This window comes from Ixodes scapularis, unplaced genomic scaffold (assembly GCF_016920785.2).
Source record: "Ixodes scapularis isolate PalLabHiFi unplaced genomic scaffold, ASM1692078v2 PGA_scaffold0__279_contigs__length_252992795, whole genome shotgun sequence".
In the NCBI taxonomy this organism is placed as follows: domain Eukaryota; kingdom Metazoa; phylum Arthropoda; class Arachnida; order Ixodida; family Ixodidae; genus Ixodes; species Ixodes scapularis.
Genome location: NW_024609835.1, coordinates 111664391 through 111687310, shown reverse-complemented (window position 1 = coordinate 111687310; position 22920 = coordinate 111664391). Strand labels below are relative to the sequence as shown.

Here is a 22920-nt window from a genome sequence, read left to right as displayed (position 1 = left end):
GCAGAGGGCTGCTAGGTTGAAATATTAATAAATCGCCCTAAAAGAAAACTACCATATTTTCTGATGTTGCTTACTATTGTAGTTGCCCCATATTTTAACGAGCTTCGACTTATCTACTTCAGATGAAAAGTACCGTAAGTATAAAACCCCCGAATCTGGCCATTTTGCGACGACGAACGCTATCCGCACAGTCACACATCACCCTTCCAAGCATCGCGCGTTGTAAAAAAAAAAAAAAAAAAAAAAAGAGATACGCCGCAAAAATTAACGACACACAACGTGCAAAACAATGATGGAAGACGGATTCCCCACGGCATTCGCTCGCCCACGGGGAAAAACTCGAGGCAAGTGGCATCCTTGCTCCGGCAGTCGCCTCAGAACTTTTCTCCGCTCCCGAGATCCGTTGCATCGATGTCACGGCTTTCTTTGTAAGAGCGGCCAGCGCTCAGAAGACGATGATTTGTCGGATCCACTCGGCAAAGTGGGTTATCCTTGTATACACCCCGGGTTGGTTGGGCAGGGCGCACCCGATGCCCCACGAGATGATGCCGATGAGCGACCACTGCCCCGTGTTGGGGTCCTTGAGCACCAGGGGTCCACCGGAGTCGCCCTGCGGAGACAGACGCCAAAATTGCTTAGTTAGGCGTGCAGGTGGCAGACACCCCGAAGCCAAATTTGTTACATGAATGTTTATGAGGTCGATATTCCCTCCGTCATGAACGGCGGTTAATTTCTCAGCAGTATAGAGCTATTCTGACAAGTGCGGCACGATCTCAAACCTCGGTTGGAGATAGCTGAAGAGGAGATCCAATCGTCGCGTCACAAGTGGCTGAGAAGAGAACTGAACGCATGGGGACAAGAACCACGTTGACTGTTTGTGTCCGTTTCGTGATTCAGCGTTTGACTCACGGAGCGGAACACTGCGTCATCGCTCGGCTGGGTCTCGCGCTCAGTCAGTGCAGCTTTGATAGGCCCTTTTCGTAACTCCATCGAGCAACATTGGTGGCCGACATTGCTTGGGCACTAAGCGTGTGATTGGATCCGCATCCTCGTCGAACTCTGAAGCAGCCGTTGCGTCCTATACATCTTAGGATGCGTGCCCAAATAATGGCGGATTCTGATAACTGGCGCTGCAGCCACTAGATAGCGTGCACTTTTGAAAAGAGTCCGTTAAATACGCGTCCCAGCAGAACGTTAATGCCACGCTTCTGTTCGATTTGTTTCCCGTGCTCGATCGAGGAATATGAGCTAAAGAATCCAGTCAACGGGCCTTCGTAAAACCCCATTTCTGGGGAAAGCAAGCTGAATAAAGAGCATCCCCTGAAATTCGATTTTCTCGCCAATTGAATAGAAATAATTATAAAAAAATGCCAGCAGTGGGACGTATTATTTGTGAGCGCGGCGCAAGTTTTACATTCATGTATACTGAAGATTGCTTACATTCCGAGTTTCACCGGGCGCCACTGCCTTCAAGTTAGCTTTCTCGGAGTGCAGCCAAAAACATCACGATCGGCTGGCGGACGGCGCGAGTGCACTTTTCAATTGAACATATAAAATCCCTCTTCACATGAGCGTCAACTATCACGCAGTCTATGTAACTGCGTGCGTACAGAGAGCGAGGACAATAAGACACGGCGCCGTGCTTTTCTCTGCCCCTCGTTTGTTGTAGAGCTGGACCGTTGACTGGGAAGGCGACGGAATGAAGCAGTCCCAAGTTTTCACCCAATATGTATTGTACAAGCCACTGAATTATAAAAGTATTTCACATCTTAAGGAAAAATCAGCTGTATTATTTAAAGGGTGGACGACCAACGATAATTACAAGGACTGATTGAGAACGCCTGTGATGTTTTTGTGAGAAACGTACACCATTTCTAGTGTTGTAGAAACATGTTGGCCAAAGCTCGATTGGCCGAATTTGTTTCCATTTCTTCAGCCAATCGGAAATTTATTTCGGTCGCGCACCAGTCACCTAGTTGTGTTTGGAGCTTTGTGCTTATCCTTTGTCCCCCTTGTTCCCCTTCTCCTGGGATTATTTTCGTCATACTTGTCCAGCTAGCTTTGAACCTTTGCATTTAATTGCATTATCATCAAGACCTTCATCTGTCCCGCCTCCAGCGATAACTTGCTAGCTTAAATAACACTTAGGCATCTTGTGTGCTTCGCGCGTGCACGAGCAGGAAGTGCACGATGGAAGGTAACAAAAATCATGCAGAGGGCCGGACATACGAAAAATACGTCCTGCCGTTTTCAGCGTAAAAAATAAAAGCGAAAAAAACATACTTTTGTTTGAACACATGACAGCGAGGCAAACCAGTAACGTTCCCTTTCGGGAGCCAGTCGACCATTTAAATTGGGTTCTCTTTCAGACGATTTCTAAATACTGCATCGTATATTCAATCGCTTCGCAATCATTGTGGCTTTCCAACAAGCCAACCTCACTCACAAACAAGAGGGAAACACTTTCTTTCTATAATCACACGCGATATTACTGCCATTTGTGGCGGTTTTAGACGCAACAACGCTCCACGTTGAAAGATTTCTAGTTGAATCAACCTTATAATCGAGCCGGAAAAATTGACGAATGCAGTCGGGGAGCGTTCTTAGCAAACTCGGCTCACTTGTGTGATACCGTGTTAAAGGGATGCTGAACCGAAATCTGGATTCCCCAAAACACGCACCAAAAAGCGTGCAACAGGATGCTTCAAACACTAAAACATCACTCATACGGTGATATCTCGAACAGATGGCCGTATTTTTCAGAATAAGGAGGCGCATTTGGCAGAAATGTTGACGTCATGTTTCTCCAAGAAGGAGAGGGAACGGCCTCGCGTCTTCTCCGCCTCGCCTCCTTGAGGGAGCGAAGCGAAGAGAGGGGGAAACAAGGTATCATGACGTCACGCGCCTCGTCGGCCTGGTTTAATCTCGTCCTTTTTTTTTCAAAAATGCGGCCGTCCACTTGAGATATCGCCTTACAAGTAGTGTTGTAGGGATTGTAGCGTCTCGCCTACATCTCCTGCATTGTTTTTTATTTTTTTATTTTTGAAATCTAATTTTTGGTTCACCATCCCTTCAAACAAACAGCACACTGTAAGGTTCCCTAGTGAGGACTATGGCAACAAAGTCAAAACCATTACTTCTTTTTATTGGGCGTCATCATATTGCACTGTAAGCAAACTTGTCGATTTCTTCGGTGCACCTTGTGCACCATTCGTGCCCACGCGTGCCGTGTGTGCTGCGAATGAAAGGCGCTCAGTGCGGCTGCCAAGGCGGCGTTTGGCTCAACGGAGAATGAAATAGCTATCCTTTGCGCATGGAGAGCTCGATGAAGGACACTTAACAGCCATCGACCGAACACCTCCCCTCCCCCTCTCCTTTTACCCCGTCGCACAGGATGCGCCTTTTTATTAACCTCATGAACTCTGGAACTATCGCCTAATACCATTCTAAGATCTGAATTAAAAAAAACAAAAAGAGTAAGCTTATATTCGACACAAATAAATATTATCTGCGGGGCTGCACTGAATGGTGTAAACCCACTGTCACCCTTCTTGCCAAAACAGTCAGGCTTCGCCAGCCAATAAGTATAGCTTAGAGAAGTGATTTTGGCATAATTAATAAATTACGTAGAGCGTGATGGAGTTAAATTTTGCCTGTATCTGCATGCATTCAGGTTGATGACTCTCCTTTTTTTTTTGTTCCAGAATTTGTATACTAGGATTTAGTATTGCCACTTGTGTCTGATAATGTTCAAGGCTAACTAAATTTATAGTCCCCTGAAAAAAAAATATTTTTTAAAAGGTGGAGATCCAACAGTTTCATGAGGGCACTAGTGCAGACCGTCGGGATCAATTGCGTTTTGCAATAAATTCTGACCTACATTTTGTTCTAATTTTGTGATATAAAAGATCCGGACCGGTACTCTTCTCGTAAAAACCCTATTGAACAACTTCCTCTGTTCTTTGCAAATGATCACTTTTTTTGGCGGGCTTCTGCATAGACCGATAGTTAAACCCAGGCTCCATTCTCTTTCCAGTAATGGTAGCTTTAATTTTATATACGTTCTATTTTTTAAGACATTAATATTCAGTTCCGTTCTAAACCGATGACCGTTTTCGGTTCGCAGTTTCATCAAGTACACCTCTATCATTTCAACAGAAATTTAAAACGTTTAGCGCACTCTTAAATTGCCTTAGTGTTTGTGACATGCACGGCAAGCAAGGGATTCGTAAAAGTGTTTTCAAGAAATTTCCTCACTGAAGAAAACAAAATTGATTGGCAGCGCTATTCTACGCACGTTGTATGTATGTATGCATTTCCGCGTGCTAGAGACAAGTGCCAACAGCACGATCAAGGACACCTGCGAGCTTCTCAGTACCACATTTGCAACCTACATAAAACCAAGAGAGCTAAATTAAATCAACCTGCATAAAGTTATAAATTGATTCTTTGATCGAAGAAAACTGTCTATATAACTGTGTATATGTCTATTTGTGTCTGTGTCCGCGTCTCTGCCTGTGTCTCTGCCTGTGTCCCTGCCTGTATTTTTGTATGTGTCCGCCTGTGTCTCTTTCTGTGTTTTTGTTCGTATCTCCGTTTGTGTTTCTGTGTGGGTCTCTGTCTTTGTATGTATCTTTGTCTCTGTATGTGTTTGTGTATCTGTCTCTCTCGCTCTCTCTGTGTATCTGTCGATGTCTCTGTTTGACTGTGTGCATCCCTGCGTGCGTGTGTAAGGGTGCCGGTACATAACCAGAACTCCGCGTTTTTTCTTTTTCAGAAAAGCAAGCACACGAAAGCATATTCTAATTATGCTCGAAATAAAAGTAGGAACCTCTACAAGTTGTGCCCAGAGCTATTAAAAAAACAGAAGAGAGAGGTTAGCTCTGTGAAATGTTTTGATTGGGCGAGCACATCCTAAAATAAAGCACTAGTTAAAGCCATCCGCTTGTACTCGAGCCTATCACAGCGTTGTATAAAACCTCAGAGACAAACAATTAGGTTTCTTACCTTAGTTCCTTCTTTGCGCGCGAGGACCTTTTGAAACTGAACGACTTCTAGTTACATCACAGAAATGGGCTGTTATTTTATATTACGCATAAAGGCAAGTAACCGTTCAAGCAACAAGTAACTGCGTCTGTCAAACAGTGACTGTGACTCATGCTTGGAATGATTAATGGATTCATTATAAGGGTTCCGCGTTTTCGATTTGTATTTCTTCAAAATTCGGCGTTTTTTGTGTTTATTTTAAAACACAATTTTCTTCTTTTTTGTTTTTGGTGTATATTTATGCCCACTAAACGTTTACTGTCTTTTTTCGGTGAATATATGAAATGAACACCAACGGACACCGGATCAGATGATCCTTGTAGCTCTGATATTTGTGATCACTCAAAGAATAACTGCACAGATACATTGAAAAGGAAATGGACACTTTTGGCAAACGTGTGCAACTGTAATAGAGACCAGGAAAAAGCACAGAAGTACAGACGAGTCAGATATGAAGCCTACGCTCAAAAAACATGGAACTTCACCTTCCGCGGAAGGTGAAGTTCCATGTATTCCTGACGTATACGCGTAATCAGGATTACGTGATTTTATTATAGTAAACACACATGTACTTTCCCAGATTCTCGTTGATCCGCACTTTCTTTCCTGTTAATATGATCCTGAGCTTCATGAAAAACACTGGACACTGGCAGCCTGAAAAGGTGAAGTGCTGCCTGAGCCAAAATCGGCCAATTAACCAAATCTGACCGCCAAAAGAGACACGGTGCGACGTTTGAAGCAAAACATATTTTGTGTACTTACTAAACTCTGGCTCAGCTTGCATCAAGTTAGTCTCCCTTACAACGAGTTTGAAAACACGCTCGTACATGGTGAGTTCATGGGGCATTTCGTACTTCACGTTCCGATCGATGATGTGCACATTAAAACAGAGCGTCGTGATGGCATCCGTGTATCCCATATTGGGACGAGTTTCGATAGACACTGTCGTTCCACTTTTTCGCCACGGCTCTGCGTTGCGACTGGAAGTTCAAGGTGGCCTTCTTCCCCGAATTTTAGAAAATGAATTCGACGTACTTTTATCGGGTTTTATCGGTTTAAACCCAAAACACCGAACCTACAAACTGACCTTTTTCGGTTAAAACCGAATTTTCAAAATGAATTCGCCGTACTTTTATTGGTTTTTATCGGTTTAACCTGAAAACTCCGAACCCTAGTTATTCTTGGGCTGAAACTACCATTTATTCCACTAGTGACGCCTTCAAGCGTATATGACTATATGATCATATTCTGCGCCAAGTTACATTTGCTGGTCGTACGGATCTCGTTGTGCGGAAACCTCTCACCGTTACCATATAGAATGTTGTTACCATTTGGAAACTTAATAGTTTTTCTTTCGTTTTTTGCACTACTTTACGCAACCAGCAGCTAAACTCAGAAGTCCTCAGAAGTTCCCAAAAAGGCTACTATATTTTCAATCTTAAAAAGGTTTTTAAATATTTGATTTTTAAATAAATAATTGTGCATCTACTACTCATCTTTCGGCGCCCATTCGTTTTTTAGCCCGTGACCACTAAGCGGAGATGAATACATGAAAGGAACCCTATAAAGCGCTTCCTTTAGCAGAGGTGCCGTGAGCATCTGGAGACGCCTGGACTTTGATCTCAGTCTACGCGAAACAGCGGAAATCACACAGTAACGCTGAACATCCAGACTTTCTAATGTATTCTGCAGCGTTTTCTTTTTTTAGCATTTTATATTTCTCTCGAACGCGAACACCACATCCACAGTGTCTTAGCCCCATCGTAGCGCTAAATAATAAAAATAATAATAATAAAAATAATAAAAAAAAAATTTCTGTAGCAGCTTTCAATCCGGTGATCAACTTTCATTCAGTGGCTCACCTCGCACGAATCTTTTCCTCCTTTGGCCAGTCCGGCGCATATAAAGATGTTGGGGATGTCCTCGATGAAGCCGGCTTTACGGTACATGCTCTCGCACTCTTTGTTGGTGATGATTGGCACGCTGACCTTCTGCATCACGCTTGGCAAGGGTCCATCTAAAGCATGAAAAGAAAAGCTTAATTAGTAAGGGATATCTATCGGCTACATTCTTGAGTAGCTCATTAGGAATAAACTATATTCAGCATTTCGTGTAAACATAAAAGGAACACCTGATTACTAGAAATTCTGTAATTTGCTTTAGATTCTTCCGAAATTCACTATCGCAGAGGTCGACACGTGCTGCGCGTTAGACTATGGCCCCGCTTTGCTAGTTGGCATTTCAAACGTTTTGCACGAGTGTCTAGCGTTTTTAAAGGCAAACATCTTGAGAGGAGTAGCTGCGAACAAGCGACGAAATTCCCCCGGCGAGAAAAGTGTTGACGCCGCGAGTGAAGTGAGCGTGCCACCTGTCGAAATTGGCCGGGTGTTTGCTTCGTACAGTTCAGCTCTTATTCGCGTACTTCTTTCCCACTTGTAGCCGTTTACCACGAGAGAACACAGTGTCGCCATCTATCGGGAGCCCTAGAACACTTACGGTCTGCGTATATATATCTCCTAATTTTCTTAAGCGCCATTCATTCACAATGGGCATGAGTTAATTCTCACAATCTTATAAATGACCATTTCTCCCAGGTAGGGTTAGATTTGACCTCGTAAATACTGCGAAAGTTTAGCCTCGTTGTACGTACGTATATCCCAATAGTTTTCGGCCTACTTTATAGATGACGTCAGTGTGCTCACTCGTCATAAGTGATTACGCGGAAGCGCTTCGTAGACGGCTATACTCAAACGCAAATGTGAGAGGCAGGTTTAAGTGCCAGCTATCTACTGTTATCGCACGATCCGCGCTGCTCCGAGCACCAATGCTCACGTAGTCTCTATCGTTTGCAAGGTTTCAGACATTTTTTCTTGGGAGCCGTCTATCTGCGAGAGGTCCAAACATCTACTCACGTGTTATAGTATGTGGCATTCGCAACATCGCGTTTTTGTGAGCGGCAGAGAAGCTCGGACGACTGTATTTTTAATAATTTATTTTCCGTCGTAGAAAACTGTTCACGGTCTCGCTTCAATACCGGGCCACGCGGGGAGTCATTTACGGTTGGGGGCATTCTAAACAATGTAACCGATGCATCAATGTATATCTACGATATTGCGTTTCTAACTTTATTAACTTCAATGTTTGTCCCAATTTTGTCGTCAACATTTTTTAACTAATTAAAAAGAAACTCGAATACTATCTAGATTGACTTTTTGGGCATAAAAAATCGGGATGCAAAACAACTTATTTCCGAATACCTTGTTTGTTTGTATAACAAATTTGATAATATGGCTACAATCTACGTACACGCTAAATCAAGACTAGAAAAAGACAATCAAGAGGCTCATTAACGCCGGCTGTGGCTCTTATATGTCATTTTTTAGCATTCATTTCTAATCATTTTGATATATTGTGTCACGTCAAAATTTCTTTCTTAACAAGATTAGTTTTTTTTTTTTTTTATAAATTATTGACGAGCCTTGCTTGGACTCAGAATAACGTGGGAGCTACATTGGGTGCAGTCAACGGCAATGTGAGCTGGTCCAGTTTAGTGCTTGACGAAAGGATTGAAATGTATCATGATTTGCCTCCGGCATTCTAAACAATGTAACTGATTGCCACATTGCGACAGCGAAAAAATTTGGTTATTCATTCCAACCTTTTTCTTGACAGCTTAACGTACCCGGGGCCCCCAGATAGATTTTACAGCGCCCGGCCTTAACGCGGCTGAATCAGCTCATATAACCGCACAGTGTATATTAAAAAAAAAAAAAAAGGTTTCGCCTTAAATTTAATTGTTGCACACATAGCCTGCTTTAGAAGTTATGTTTTTTTTAGAAGGGACTCTTGTCGTGGCTTCATTATCATCTCCAATATTGATCAATCTAAAGCTAATGAAAATTCACGGTGCCCCTCATTCGCCTGGCGTTACAAGGGAACACGGTTGGGGGACATTAACCCTGAAAGTCAGTGAAGCGACGACAAATAAGGATTAAAAAAAAATGAAACAGAAATCAGCATTTTCCAAGGTGTGTGGTCCTCTGTGGCGCTTGTTACTAGAACATTTAGGGCGATCGAGATTACGATGTTGGCGCTGCTTCAGAACACACTCTGAGAGTCGGGGTGCATCGCTTCGGTGCTTACTGCTTTGGAATTCGCGGGACTGAGAGAAGTTTCAAAGACCTTCCGGTACGGTACCACTTAATTCCGTGGGACTTTAAAATATATCATTTGAGCGTTTTGTTGTTTTCTTTAGCTGCAGATTACGGGAGAAACCATCGAGTCGGGGGACATCTGATGAGGTAGGTAGGTGGCGGTGGTCAGCATTAGCGGCAACGAGGAGGGGCAGAACACTGCTACAATGAGTGTCGCAGTGGTGCAGAGATAAACAATTTAAATAGAACGAGACAATTTCCCTACGAACTTTTGCTAATGCACGATTTAATTAACAAAGTAATGGTCGTGCATTCTAATTATCACGTGAATTAAAATGCGCCGAAAAAATTGGTGCCTTTACATAAAAAGGTCAGATTTTCATCTTAGGTGTTCTTTAGTCATTGAGATATTTGAAGGTGGCACTTTGTTTCATTGAACAGTCAAACGCATGTCAATGTAAATTTGAACGCCGCGCATAGGCGCCGACGTTGACACATATAGCATATGAAGAACACCATGACGAACGCGATAAATGTGAAAATAAAAACAATAATCTTTGTTTCATATAACTTAGGAGTGAGCTGAGGCTTATAATAGGGTAGAACAAGCGGAACCGGTGCTGTAAAAAGAGCCGAAGAAATCGGCGCCTGCACATTGAAAACTCTTTCACCGAATGTGAAGTGAGCAGGACGATTTTAGCGTTTGAAATTTTAAGGCGTAGTTCTCTTCCTGTAAAAAAATGAGAGCAACAAACTCGCCAAAGTCAACGTCGGGCGCGTTCGCAGACGATTGAGTTAGCGACGCTATTAACTTGTGGCGCCATCTCGCTATAGGTGCATCGAGCGGACGACGCACTTTTTTGTCTACTGGCTGCGCCATTCGGAAGATGGCGCCATAAGTTAATAGAGCCGCCAACTTGGTCATCTGCTAACGTGCCCGACGTTGTCAGGTTTGTTGCTCTCATTTCCTTGAAAGAAAGAGAACGCGTTGAAATAACACACGGTAAGACTGACCTGCTCAGTGCATATCCGGTGAAAGTTTGAACTAGCGATATGTGACCGCCGATTTTTCCGGCTCATATTACAGTGTCGGATTCGTTTTCGTTACCTAAAGCTATATAAAAAAAGAACACTAACGTTTCAGATGTTTGAACTCACTGTCGACGCATCTGGCATCTCTGTCGTCCGATTTTGCTGAATGGATGAAGAGATGCATACGGTTCAACCCTTTAAATCGGGCGATGGCTTTTATCGCTGGACGCTGTTTTTTATGTCAACTTCGACCTAATATGCAACACTATGTGGTACCGCCTCTCGACAGGAGCGCGCGACAAGAGTGTCAGCCGCCTGCGTCCTTAACCGGCATTAAAATTACCAATAGGGAGTTGTAGTAGATCGTTTTTCTCCTCCGCTACGCTATCCCCGAACAAAACGCCGCAGCTGCGCGTGCGCGCCGCCAGCCTTCTCTGCATAGTTCAGGGTCATGTGGCGGATTACGGAGCGCTATCCGGGTGCTTAGCGGGCTGCGGAAACGGTCTACTACAATTCCCTATTAATATCGTTACTTTTAACGTGATAGCGTTAAGGAGCTCGTGTCAAAGAAAAGCAGGCGTCGGTGGCGTGACGAGTAAATTCTGATTGGTCGATAGGGCCATGACGTCACAGCCACGTGCATAACCTCGCGCGCAAATTTCAAACAACCCACAATGCTCACATGAAACGTGACGTCACGTGTGAAATTAAAGTAATAAAAACACGACAAGTAATGCGAATTAAAGGTCGCCGCATGTCTGAAATGATGTAAGTTTATAAAATAATTAATAAGTCTTTAAAAAGATGGAAGAATTTTAGGCGGGATTTAAACCTACGACCCTTCGGTTGCGAGCAAGACACGCAACAGACTAGGCCCCGCAAGGCGCGTTAACTCGGCGAATGAGAAGGCAGTGCGCCCGCGGCACGATAACGCTATCGCGTTTCACTCTCAAAGGCGAAGCTTAAGTGCCCTCCGAGTTTGTTTTTTTCTTTAAATTAAAATATGGCCAGGTTTCAAAATTACATAACAGCAAATAGACCACTAAACGACAGCTTCGACGAGGAGTTTAGTTTTTTACTTAGATGAGCCAATTGTCCGACTACCTTCACAACGTATCTATATATGCCAATGCCGCCCTATCACGGTTCTTTTCGGAGACTTATTTTAGACATTAGAAAGTAATCTCTTTGGAAACAGAAAAAAAATAGCAATATCAAACATATTCCTAGCAATGCACACAAATCAACTTTGCTTTGGGTCAGGCTTGTGATTCACATCCATGTAAGTTTTCCGTGTTTAGTGTACAGTTTCTTTGGTGCCGCGTACCAAAACAAATACTTTGTAGACATGTCAAACTGATCAATTGAACGGTTATCTCATAAACGCTATAAAGTAATATTAAATAGCAATAAAGTTTCAATAGTGTTTCTCAAATTTTTCGTCATTATTAAACGCTTTCTTGAGATATTTTCATCCCCGACATTTGTTCCAGGATGAAAAAATCTAATTTATTCGCGACAATTGAAAATAAGATTATCTCTCAATTTCTACCTTAAACGACCGCGTGTCACAAGTTGCGGCCAGGCTCTTTAATTCGACCACGGTTTTCGGTTTCTTAAACTATCGCGCTATGATTTTCTGCAACGTTGCCCACATGTGGTGCATTGTTTTCTATAAAATTTGCAAAGAGCAAACGTACCCAAGGAAAAAGGAAAAAAAAAAACAACAAAAAACAACTTCACTCTTACGGAAATATAGCGTAGTCACCGGTCTTCAAACAATAGGGCGCCGTATTGGTTGAAGACCGGTGGCTTCGATCGGTTTCCATAGGAGTTAAGACTTTTTTCATTCTTTACTTTTTCCTCAGGTAAGTTCGCTCTTCGCAAATTTTACAAAAAAAAAAAAAAATGCACCACCTGTGGGCAGCGCTGCACAAAATCGTAGCACGATAGGTTAAGAAACTGAATTTCGCGGTTGGACCCTGGCCCCTATTTGAGACATCTGATATTGTTGAGAACCCAACCACAGTAAGCTTACGAGCAGATTTTCACAAAGCCTGCACTGAAGTAGTCAAAACTACCAGACGAAGTCACTTTGGTTTGAAATAATAGTTATTGTTTCCCTAAGTACCTAAAATAAACTTGAGTAACGCGGATTCTTGGGCGAGTTGGTACTGAAACTGTGAGAACATGATAGCGCTTCAAGGCAGGGACGAGAGTAAGAACGAGACAACACAATGCGCAAACTTCAACTGGTTTAATCCTCGGAAATGCAAGGGAATAAACACTCTGCATCATCGGGCCATTCAACCAATCCCATGCCACGCCAGCTAACAGTTAAGCAGTTGAAGTTAGCGCAATGTGTTGTCTCGTTCTTACTCTCCTCCCTGTCTTGAAGCGCTATTATGTTCTCACCAGTGTGGCGGAGTTACCTCTCCGGAGTTGGAATGATTCCGGAATCATTCCACTTCTTCGCGAGCCCGGAATGGAGTGGGAATGGAATGGCGGCAACGTTGAGGGGAATGGGATGGGAATGGAATTAGGTGCCTTTTACCCGGAATGGAATGGGAATGGAATGGGCCCGGTATTTATATATACTTTTTATTCATTTAATTTTTTTTTACGTTTAGCTATACCGAGTTAGTCAGCGAGTCAGCTGTTCAGAAATAAAATGAGCGGGAAACTGCAAACCCGCGTGGAACTCTAACAAACGCATACGCAAAAAAAAAAAAAAAAAGAACTGCAATACATAAAAGAAGCGTCAAAGCAAAGAACAAAGGGGGGAGGGAAGGGGGGCGGCGGTGGCGCCTTTCACCAGTGAAGCTCAACACAAATCCCAATGCGTCTGCGCCTGTTGCACGGCTCAAGGGTACGTCATCCGTCGACGTGAACCTGACCCGCTGCTCTGGTGATCCGACACCCAGGAAGAAGGCCAGACGTGGCCTCGCTGTGCCAACCCAGACTTCGTACTCCTGCGACTGGTCTCGAGCGCGCTTTTCCCCGGAGAGCTCACACCGGTGCCGGCAATATCAGGTCGCATTCCACGAGGTCTCTGTTTGGATGATGCTAGCCGAAACGTGAGGACGGCCATTCATGCGTTGGAGGCGGAAGGTCGGCAGTTAGGACCGTCACAAGGGATGCCACCGTATCGATTTTTCAACCGTAACAGGAGATAAGACATGTGCTTCAGGATGCTCCACCCTATTCTCGAAAATTCCAAATGCAACTTCCTGCATGTTCTTCAACGAGGTCACCTACAACGAAAGTACGTATTCATACAGCAGCGTGAGTAAAGTTTCATGTTCAAGGCAAAACACGTACAGATACAAGAATACTAGCTCATTCCACCGTGACGTCATGTGATCAGTGTTGAGACGGGCGCCCTTATTGGACAGGGGCATGGTGTCATTTTGATGGAAATCATATAGAGGTCGAAGTCTTTTCGCATTACTGGTCAGACAGACAAGATGCCAGGGAAGGGACCGCGGTCAATCCTTTATGGAACGTCTTTTGAACCCATTGAAGACTCCCTCAACTTTCTGTGGCAATCCGAAGAGAGGAGGAAAGCGCGTGTGCGGCGGTTGGTGCGCACTCTCCCCTAGTATTGACGGCATTGCCACAGAAAGCTGACCGCGAGTATACCTTTAAGGCGAAGCGCCAAGCCTGCGGGAAAATAATTTCGGAATAAAAAAAAACTTCCACTTCAAACTTAAAGCCTCATCTCAGTTGGCGTCTCAAAGAAATTCGAAAAATGTGAAAAAAATTGTGAGTGCGCAGGCGAGCTGGTGGATGTTGATCATAATGTAAAAAAACCCGAGACTGTGGTAAAAGCAGGGAAACAGTGTCGTTCTTTTCCCCTGCCTTTCTTCTCCGGCACCGTTTCTGTGCTTTTACCACAATCTCAGGTTTTTTACATTATGATTGAAAAATGTATTGCATTATCAGTATTTATATGTCTGCCCTCCCTAAAGTGTATTCCTGTATTTAATTTTCCAAAGACTTTTTGACTTTATTTAAAATGTATTTCCGATACGTATCGCGGTACATTTTTACAGATATATTTTAGTACCAACATTTTAGCTGCTATTTTTTTCTATCCCAGTATTTGTATTTTTAAATACATTTTTGACTATTTCTGCCCAACCCTGCAATGCAATGCAGCTGTCAAGTGCCAATTTTTACGTTTAGGAATTAGAGGTATGGAATGGAACGATTCAGCCTTTCCAGGAGTGGGAATGCGCCCAGTGTCCCCATTCCTAGGAGTTGAAAGGAATTGAATTATCGAAAACTTTAATTCCCGGAATGGAATTGGAATGGAATGGGGGGCCCATTTTGCAACACTGGTTCTCACACCTAAAATAAATAAAGATTCTTTCCTTTTATTGGGGTATGCTTAAATGGAAGGGAAAACGAGGTTAAATGGCTATGCCTATGCTGTTAACCGTCCTAATAAAACTTGCACGGGTTCCTTAAAAAAATAAAGGGAAAAAGAGCAACATAAAATCTTTGCAATTTCCAAATGAGTCATAACGAAACGCCATCTGTTTCTAAAATATTTGTCTAAAAGCACACAAGAAATTGTTCAATATTGGTACCCTACGAAGTGTAAAAGCTGACAACACTGAATCGTGAACGTGATATCAAAAACGTAACCGGGCGGAATACAAGAAACTGCCCTAGAATACAGTGGGCTCAGTGCGAACAGGTTTTGTGAGCTTTGGATGGTTGGATATGTCACGGTCTGCAGAGTGGTGATTATGTTCCTTTATATCTAACGGGGATCAGCGACATCCCTCGGTGTGGGGTCCACGATTACCGGCGAGGCTTCCTGAAAGGTGTAGGCTTTGTTTGCTCGCAACGTGGAAGATAATTTCTTGAATTGAATTTAGTGCCGATGGACACCTGGTGATTCAATTACGTTGTATAGTGATCACCAAACATATAAGGAACGCACGACCAGTATTTTGTCTGATGAGAGAACAGTTCTGATGGCGACTGCCAAATGAGCTGTTTCGTGATGTAGCGTTTAGTGAAATAGCCTAAGCAGAAGAGGCTCAATGCGGAAATCACGGTTGGATGGGGACACCGCAAAACTTTTGCCGAGCTCTTTATCTACAACCCTTCGCTGAATGGCGCATAAGTGACATTCGAAATAATCAGTTACTGCATGGCTTATTCTGCATAACATAAATATTCTGAATGAGCCATCCAATAACTAAAGCATCGTGTTCCAAGTCACCAGGCTCGATCTAAAATTAACCGTAAAATTGACGCCTGCAAGTAGCAATCTAAACTTTATGTCAGAGGTTTATTTCACAGGTCGTTTTTTTCTTGTAAAATTACAATTACAAAGCGTAGCTCAATTTCTGTAACATATAGGGCCAAAAAACTTGCCAGGGTCAACGGCGGAGGGCTGATATGGAGTGAGCCCTGTCCTAGAGCAGCAAGACTCTTGTTTTTTAGACTATGCAAAGACAATCTTCAACCTTATGAAAGACCACGGACGGACTGTGACTCTTATGATGGATGAAATTCACATACAAGCGTACTTTGATTACAATGGTGGTTATGTCACAGGTGCTGCTGCAAACAGCTCAAGTCCAGCTAAAAGAGCTCATGTTTTCATGCTGCAAAGCCTCCTCTCAAACCACAAAGACGTTGTTCACATTCTGCCTGTAGCACAAATTGACGCAAAAGGACTAGAGGAACTCTTAAGAAAACTAATCGCTGACCTAGAAGTACTTGGATTCAGAATTGTAGCAGTTGTTTCGAACAACTCGATAAATCGGAAGGCAATAAAGTTTTTTGCAAACCCTCCTCAGGCGAGAATTGTGTATCCGCATCCAGCTGATCCATCTCGGCCACTATTTTACATTTTAGACCCAGTTCACGTGTTGAAGTCAGTGATAAATAATTGGCTGAACCAGCGAACAGTGGAAAGTGCATGTATTTCCCCAACCCAAGTAGCACTGATCCCAAGCCGCCTATCCTAACAGCATCCTTTAAAGCGTTGCGCGAGCTGCTTGAAGCCGAACAAAATGAGCTATTAAAGATAGCACCAACACTGTCTTTAAAGGCACTCGACCCTTCCAATATGGAAAGTCAAAATGTTAAGCTTGCACTGCGAATTTTCAACGAGTCAACAGTAGCTGCACTGAACTCTACCACCATTCAGCATGCAAAAGAGACTCCAGTCTTCATAGGCACCATTCTAACTTGGGGGCAAATCGTAAATGTCAAGACTCCGAGTAAAGGCGAACGCCTGCGGGATGACATGTAGTACCCAGGAAGTTCAGCATCCTGCCCGCAGTTGGAATTTTTGAAAAAAGTCCCAGAGTGGTAATGCCCCCTGGGCCTTCAGGGAATAATAAATGATGATGATTCCTGGGCCAGCCTTAAGCGTGATGCGGGACGTTTCACACCAGAAACGCACATGGCTCTCGGTCACACAAGCCATGCTCTGCGTGAAATTTTTCTGTACTGTTTGCAGGAGCTGCGGTTCAAATATGTTCTGCTTGAAAAATTTCAGACCGATTCGCTTGAAGAAAGATTCGGACAGTACCGCCTGCTGAGCGGTTCCCAGGACCATGTCTCGGTTTGACAGATTTACGAATCTGAGAACAAACTAAGGCTGCAGAAAGTACTAGACCCTCCTGACTTGGAGGTCGAGTAGCACCCGTGTCGAAAATCACTGTTGATTCAGTTCACGAGCAGTTTCAAATTGAGGTTACAAATGCTGACATAAAGAAGAAAGCTACAAGGATGCCGGCTGCGACGTACGTTGTAGGATAGGGTGTACATGTTGCGTTGAAGAAGCTGATGTCTGCATTTTGTAAAGAAGCCCTTGTGTTAGAACTTACAGACTTGGACCATCACGAAAACATACTCATTGCAGGTATGACAATGGGAGGCTTGAAATTTCCTCAAGCAGTTGTACTGAACGCAGTGCTCTTCACTCAAATTGTCCTTGACAAGCTGAGAAACAAGCAGTATGCTTCACAATTTCTTGATCTGACCAACCAGAAGGAGCCACTTGTGTCTCGTGCTTCTCAGTAATTTTGAGCCTCTTGACTACTGCGATTCGGTCATTCCCAACAGGAGCTCATGCATCATATCTTGAGTGCAGCGGCAAATACATTGCTGAACAATCTGTGCAAAACGGTAAACAACCAACTAAGCATTCTGAAAGGAAAGCAGAGGCTGCAGACAGCAAATGACAAACAGACTAATCCAAAAGAAACCCGAAAGCTGCCAACTCCGCAGAAGTGAAAATCATTTCGACTGTGTAGAGGTAATTCTGTCATGCTGGCAGAATTGCGTAAGTGCATTATCCATCTTGTGTGATATTGTATTGCATTCTTTTCTTCATTTTTGTCATCTCCTGTAATAAATCACTTGTTTTTGAAAACCTGAGTCAATACCTTCCTGGCCTTTCCTCCTCTGTATTGCCAATCTGCTTTGCGTTTCGCGTTTCTTTGAATGTGAGGTATCGCCACTGTAGTGGCTACATAAATATTTTGCAGAAGGGATCGCGCCAGAAGCGAGGTTTTTACAGGTACCGCGGTGATTTGACTTGTGTTCATAACATCCATCGCGGTGCACAGGCGTTTATGTATGAACAAAGCAAAAAAAAAAACTATTGGTATTTTTTTATGTTTTGGAAAACTATTTTCTAGGCATAGTCCTAATCATTATTGTCTTTGCGCTATTTAAGCAATGGTATCAGCGGCCTTCGGTAACCAGCGCGTCGTAAACCTTCTGAGCGCGAGGTGAAGCCGACCTCCAGGCCCATCCCGCATGCGTGTCGTCACGGAAGCGCGCGGAGGCCTAGAGTCAGTCTCGGTGGTGGCGGTGGAGTTGCGGGGTGCGTTTGGCGCGCGTATCGATAGATGGCGCCGGGAGTGGCGTCCGAAGGGTTAGCCGATCAGCGAAAGAAAGCTTACGATACGTAGACGAAATCCGTTGGCAGCAAAAACGCCGTCTTTATGCAAAAGCTTTTTTTTATCTTTAAGTTTTGCTTTTATTGTCTGGATTTATTTTTTAACCAAACGTACATTACAAAAATATTATGTCTATTTGAATAAATCATGGTAGTCGCGAGCAGTCTCGCTAGGGAGGTAGCGCCATCTATCAATACGAGCGCCAAACCCGCCCCGCTGCACGACTTGGTCGTCTGCGTCGGCGCCCGCCGTTGACCCCGGCAAGTTTTTTGGCCCTATTTTTTTACAGAAAGGGATCTACGCTTTCTATTTTTACGAGAAAAACCTACCCGTGACATACAGCTTTGACGAAAAGGTTAGATTGCTGCATGCACGCGTCGATTTTTACGGCCCATTTTAGATCGAGCCTGATGACTTGGGACACCGTATATACTTTACTTCATCCACCTATGCAGCATCAAACGAGGAGGAAAAGATAAGCGTTGATTCTCTACCTAGGCTGTTCCATAACTGCTACGTCACGAAGCCGCTGGTTCGATTGCCGGCCAGAGCTTCCACGATAGTAAGACACTGACTACTCTACGTGAACGCATTAAGAACTTGTTACATGAGCGTTTGAATTCTGCGTATTTGCAAAATGCAGACAATAGACGCGTTAGCAAAAGAGCGCGCGCTGGATTGGCTGATTTCTTAAAATTAGGCTACCACGTCATACCTAGCAACGCGTGTGCGCCAGGATGCACGCAACAGGTCGCCTTTTGGATGCTCAGTGGGGGACGGCGGATGTAACCTTGTGCGCGTGTGAAATTAACTCGCCCGACCACCCCGTTTAGGCCGCTCGGCGGCGACAGTTTCAAAAGCAACACGTCACAAGTACCATTTCCCGCCAACAAGAGAGGAATGAATAAAGCGATAAATGAATACAAATTGGCCTTTTGAATCGGGCGGCAACTTGCGCCACCTAGCGAGAGGACCACGTACCCTCGTACAGGCGACCCCAGCCGGTAACAACAGCGTTTCGGCCGACGTAGGAGTCGTTGGTGTCCGGCACGCAGACGGGCAGCACGTTGTCCTTAAATGGAATGGCCTCGTAGAAGCGGAGCAGGGCCAGGTCGTACTCGAAGGTGCTGGCGTCGAAGCGCGGGTGCGTGGCCACGATCTGGATCCGCCGCTCCACGTGCGGCAGCTGCTCCCGCTCGCTCTTCAGGTCGTACTCGCCCAACCGCAGCATTATGTCGTTGGGGGACACGCTGCGCATGTCAGGGACGTCCAACAATCAGTTCGGGGCTCTGCTAAATATGGTATCAAAGTGTATCGTGCTTTTCTTGTTCGGCTGTTTTTTTTTTTTTTTTTTTTTTTTTTTTGACTGAGGCGTATATGCCTTTTCCTATCGTAGTCTTATAAGAGACTAGCAATATTATTTTGAAATAAATCATAAGTTAAATAAATGAAGTCATTTGCCTTTGTAATTTCTCACAGTTCATAAAGAAAGGCAGAGCCTGGTGAGTGTCTTAATAGAACTCGTCAACCAATGAGGCACCTGTGGATAAAGGTCCCGAAGAATGAATCACAAAGCAAGAAGCAAGAAGCCATGCCCTGCGATTCTTAATCACTCAGCGCCGGCATTTCATGGCGAGAATCAATAGTGATCCTAGCTTGAAGTTGCTTAAAGAGACACTGACACCCCCCAAAAATGTTTAATTTATTATTTTCCAGGCTGTTTACTATGGCGTCAGCAGACGACCCAATCGATGCCGAGCGCTAGTTCGTCTGCTTCTTGCGCAAAGCTTGCAGTGATGTCAGAACGCCGAGCTCTTATTGGCCGAATGAAAAAAAAAAAATGCAGGGTAGACTTTAAGGCCTCTAACATTGAGACCTACCCACTATCCTTTCAATCAAAGCCAGTCACAGCACGGCGTCGTTCTGACGTCACCACAACTCCCTCGCAAGAAGCAGACAACTTGTTCTCCGCATATTTTGTTGCAGAGTGACGAATGTTTTTAATAAAGCCAAAAGATCCCAACTGCTTGAAACCGAGAGATGAGCACGGAAGCTCATGGCCGCGACATGCGGACGATGTGTACCGAGTAGGAGGGAGAAATCTAGAGAAGAGGGTTACCGGAAGTCACGTGGCTACACCCGACCACGTTTCAGAGCGGGTCAAAAAATAATTTTACGTAAAAAAAAAAATTTTAATCAATATTGTCGGCGGGAGGATTACTTTCACTTTGGCGCGCCAGGTCCATGACGTCACGGTATGGTCATACACTCTTTCCACCTCAACCACATTGTCATACGCTCTCCCCAACACAACGTGATGGCCAGGCCGATCCACCTCTCCTCCATGCGCCCGAAATGCCGAGAGAGAAAACAAGTGCAATCGAGGTGACTACCGACCACCTACCGCCTAAATCGGGTCTCGCGCCGTCAATATTCTTCTAAAAAACTGTTTTTCGCCTTAGAATTATTTTTTACACGCGTGTCGCGACTCGCAACCAGACTGTTTAAAAAACACTTTTTTTTTAATTTTCAAGTTTTTTTTCTTTTTTTTTTTCTTTTTTTTTTAAGAGATGTTGAACGGAAATCTGGATTCCACAAAGAACGGCGGCAAAAGGCGTGCAACAAGACGCTACATACACCGTAATTCTCAAAAGAGGAGGCACGTTTGACAGATATGTTCACGTCTTATTTCTCCGAGAAGGAGAGGGACCGGCCGCGCGTCTTCTCCGCCTCGCCGCGTTGAGGGGAGAAACGAAGAGAGGAGGTAACGAGATATCTTGACGTCACGCGCCTCGTCGGTCTCATTATATATCGACCTTTATTCTTTTCTTTCTTCAAAAATACGGCTGTCCATTTGAGACATCGCCTTACGAGTAGTGTTGTAGAGACTGTAGCGTCCCGTCTACAGCTCCTGCGGTGTTTTCTGAAATCCAAATGTCGGTTCACCATCCCTTTAAGGCTCATTATCACCGAGCCGAGACACGCGTTTCAGCCTACGTTGTCGTTGCCGTCGAAAGGAGAGAGGTAGCCACGCAGGTCCCGCCACTGTCGGCGTCGTCTAAAACCATCTCGCGTCCGTCATGGCCTCCGAGATCCCGAAGCGCGAAGTCGGAGGCCATGCGACCGTCGAGAGCGCACGGGGACTTCTCGTGGTTGGTAACCTTTTACTCTTGAAGCGACAACTTTACGGGCGACACCTTGCAGAAATTTTCGTACTCGTCCCCAGTCTTCGCCGCGCGAGCGTGTCCGGATATATTGAGCAAGAAGTTTGCAGCACGTGCTTACGAACTACGCTAATAATAGTCACAAGTATGCTCTTTAATCACAATAAATGCTATAATGTCTGGTTACACGGAATGCAAAAGGTCGAGGCGCATGTGAACGCGTTCGCTTTTGCTCTTAACAAAACCACAAAATTAGATATGATACATCGCAATGACAACGACAGAAGCGACGGCTTTCTTTTCCAGCCAATATTATTTCGGTATCCGTAGATCACGCATGAACTTAAAGGGTTAGGATACGCCAAAAATAAAATATGAGATAACTATACTGCTAGGAACCCATTGTATGTTGCTATATCTCTGCTAAATTTGTTTTAAAAATGGCGCGATATTTTTGTGGACAAATCGATTTATATGCGGGACCCTCGGACCTTCCCCATTCGAAAAGGCCGTCGTGGTTGTCGTGTTGGTGACGTCGCCTGCCCGACGTGCGGCTTCCCCTTGCACGGACTCACAGACTTGGCTCTCTTCGCGTCTACAGCTTCAGCTTTGCGATGTTCCTGACATACGCGCTTGGAAATAAGGAAGTGTTGGGGAGCTCGTGAGATTGAGACAGGATCTCGGGGCACGACGCTTATGGAATGGACATGGTTCTGGTCTCAGTCATTGTCCTCGTAACATAACAAGCATCCTCGTTTATCTTCGCATTTCGAGCACGCGGTTCGTGACGATCACGTCTACGGTGTCGCAATCCTCGTCATAGTCTTCGACATTAAGCAGCGATTAGAGTGATTTTTACCAAGCTGAGACCCGATATCAAAGACTTAAAAGTGTTTTCTTCCTCCTTAAATTACACCCTTTACCTGTGCGACCGGGAGTTCAGTCGTGGGGGCGGTGTACTCACAAATCCTGTACGAAATCACATTGTAGATTGCCTGGTTCAAGTTCCAAGTTCTCTTAAAATGTTGTGATTACGGCTTCATTCCTACTCCTCCTGCATTTTTCTCGGTGTGTGCTATTGGCCGCCGAACCGCGTTAATGGGTTCTTTGAAGAGCATCACGACTCTTACTTCCAAACAATCCTCCAACGCATCATGCATCCTCTTAGGCGATTTCAATTGTCCTGACCTAATCTGGGATACTCTTTTATTTTCAAACCACACTTTGGGGCACTTTTGTGGATACCTGCCTTACATTTAATCTCGCTCAGATAATCACATAGCCCACGAGACCAACCAATAACAAAATTCATATCTCTGCCTCAATACTGACGCTGCACCTGTAAAATATATAACATATCATTCACCTGTTAGTGGTTCGTGATCATGCCGTCATTCATCTCAATTTTGCGTTTGAGGTTCAACAAAGGTCACCATACTTCAAAACTATTAAAAACTATAATACAGCTAATCATGATGCCATTAACAACGAGTTTTATATATTCTTCGAGAGTTTTCAGAGCGGCTGTGAAAACCTAACAATGAACAAAAACTGGACGTTGTTCAAGAACAAAATCACGCTTCT

At 44.2% G+C, this 22920-nt stretch overlaps 1 protein-coding gene across 1 annotated transcript in view; it reads right to left on the bottom strand.

Annotated features, from left to right (window-relative positions):
* Positions 1–445: 445 nt before the first annotated feature.
* LOC8038292 (serine proteinase stubble) overlaps positions 446–22920 on the bottom strand; it is an 80219-nt gene continuing 57744 nt past the window's right edge. Inside the window, exons 5-7 of the mRNA XM_040500064.1 lie at positions 19154–19422; positions 6909–7063; positions 446–610 (exon numbers count right to left, since the gene is read on the bottom strand). Of these exons, the coding sequence (XP_040355998.1) occupies positions 446–610; positions 6909–7063; positions 19154–19422 (589 nt within the window). The remainder of the gene's footprint in view (positions 611–6908; positions 7064–19153; positions 19423–22920) is intronic.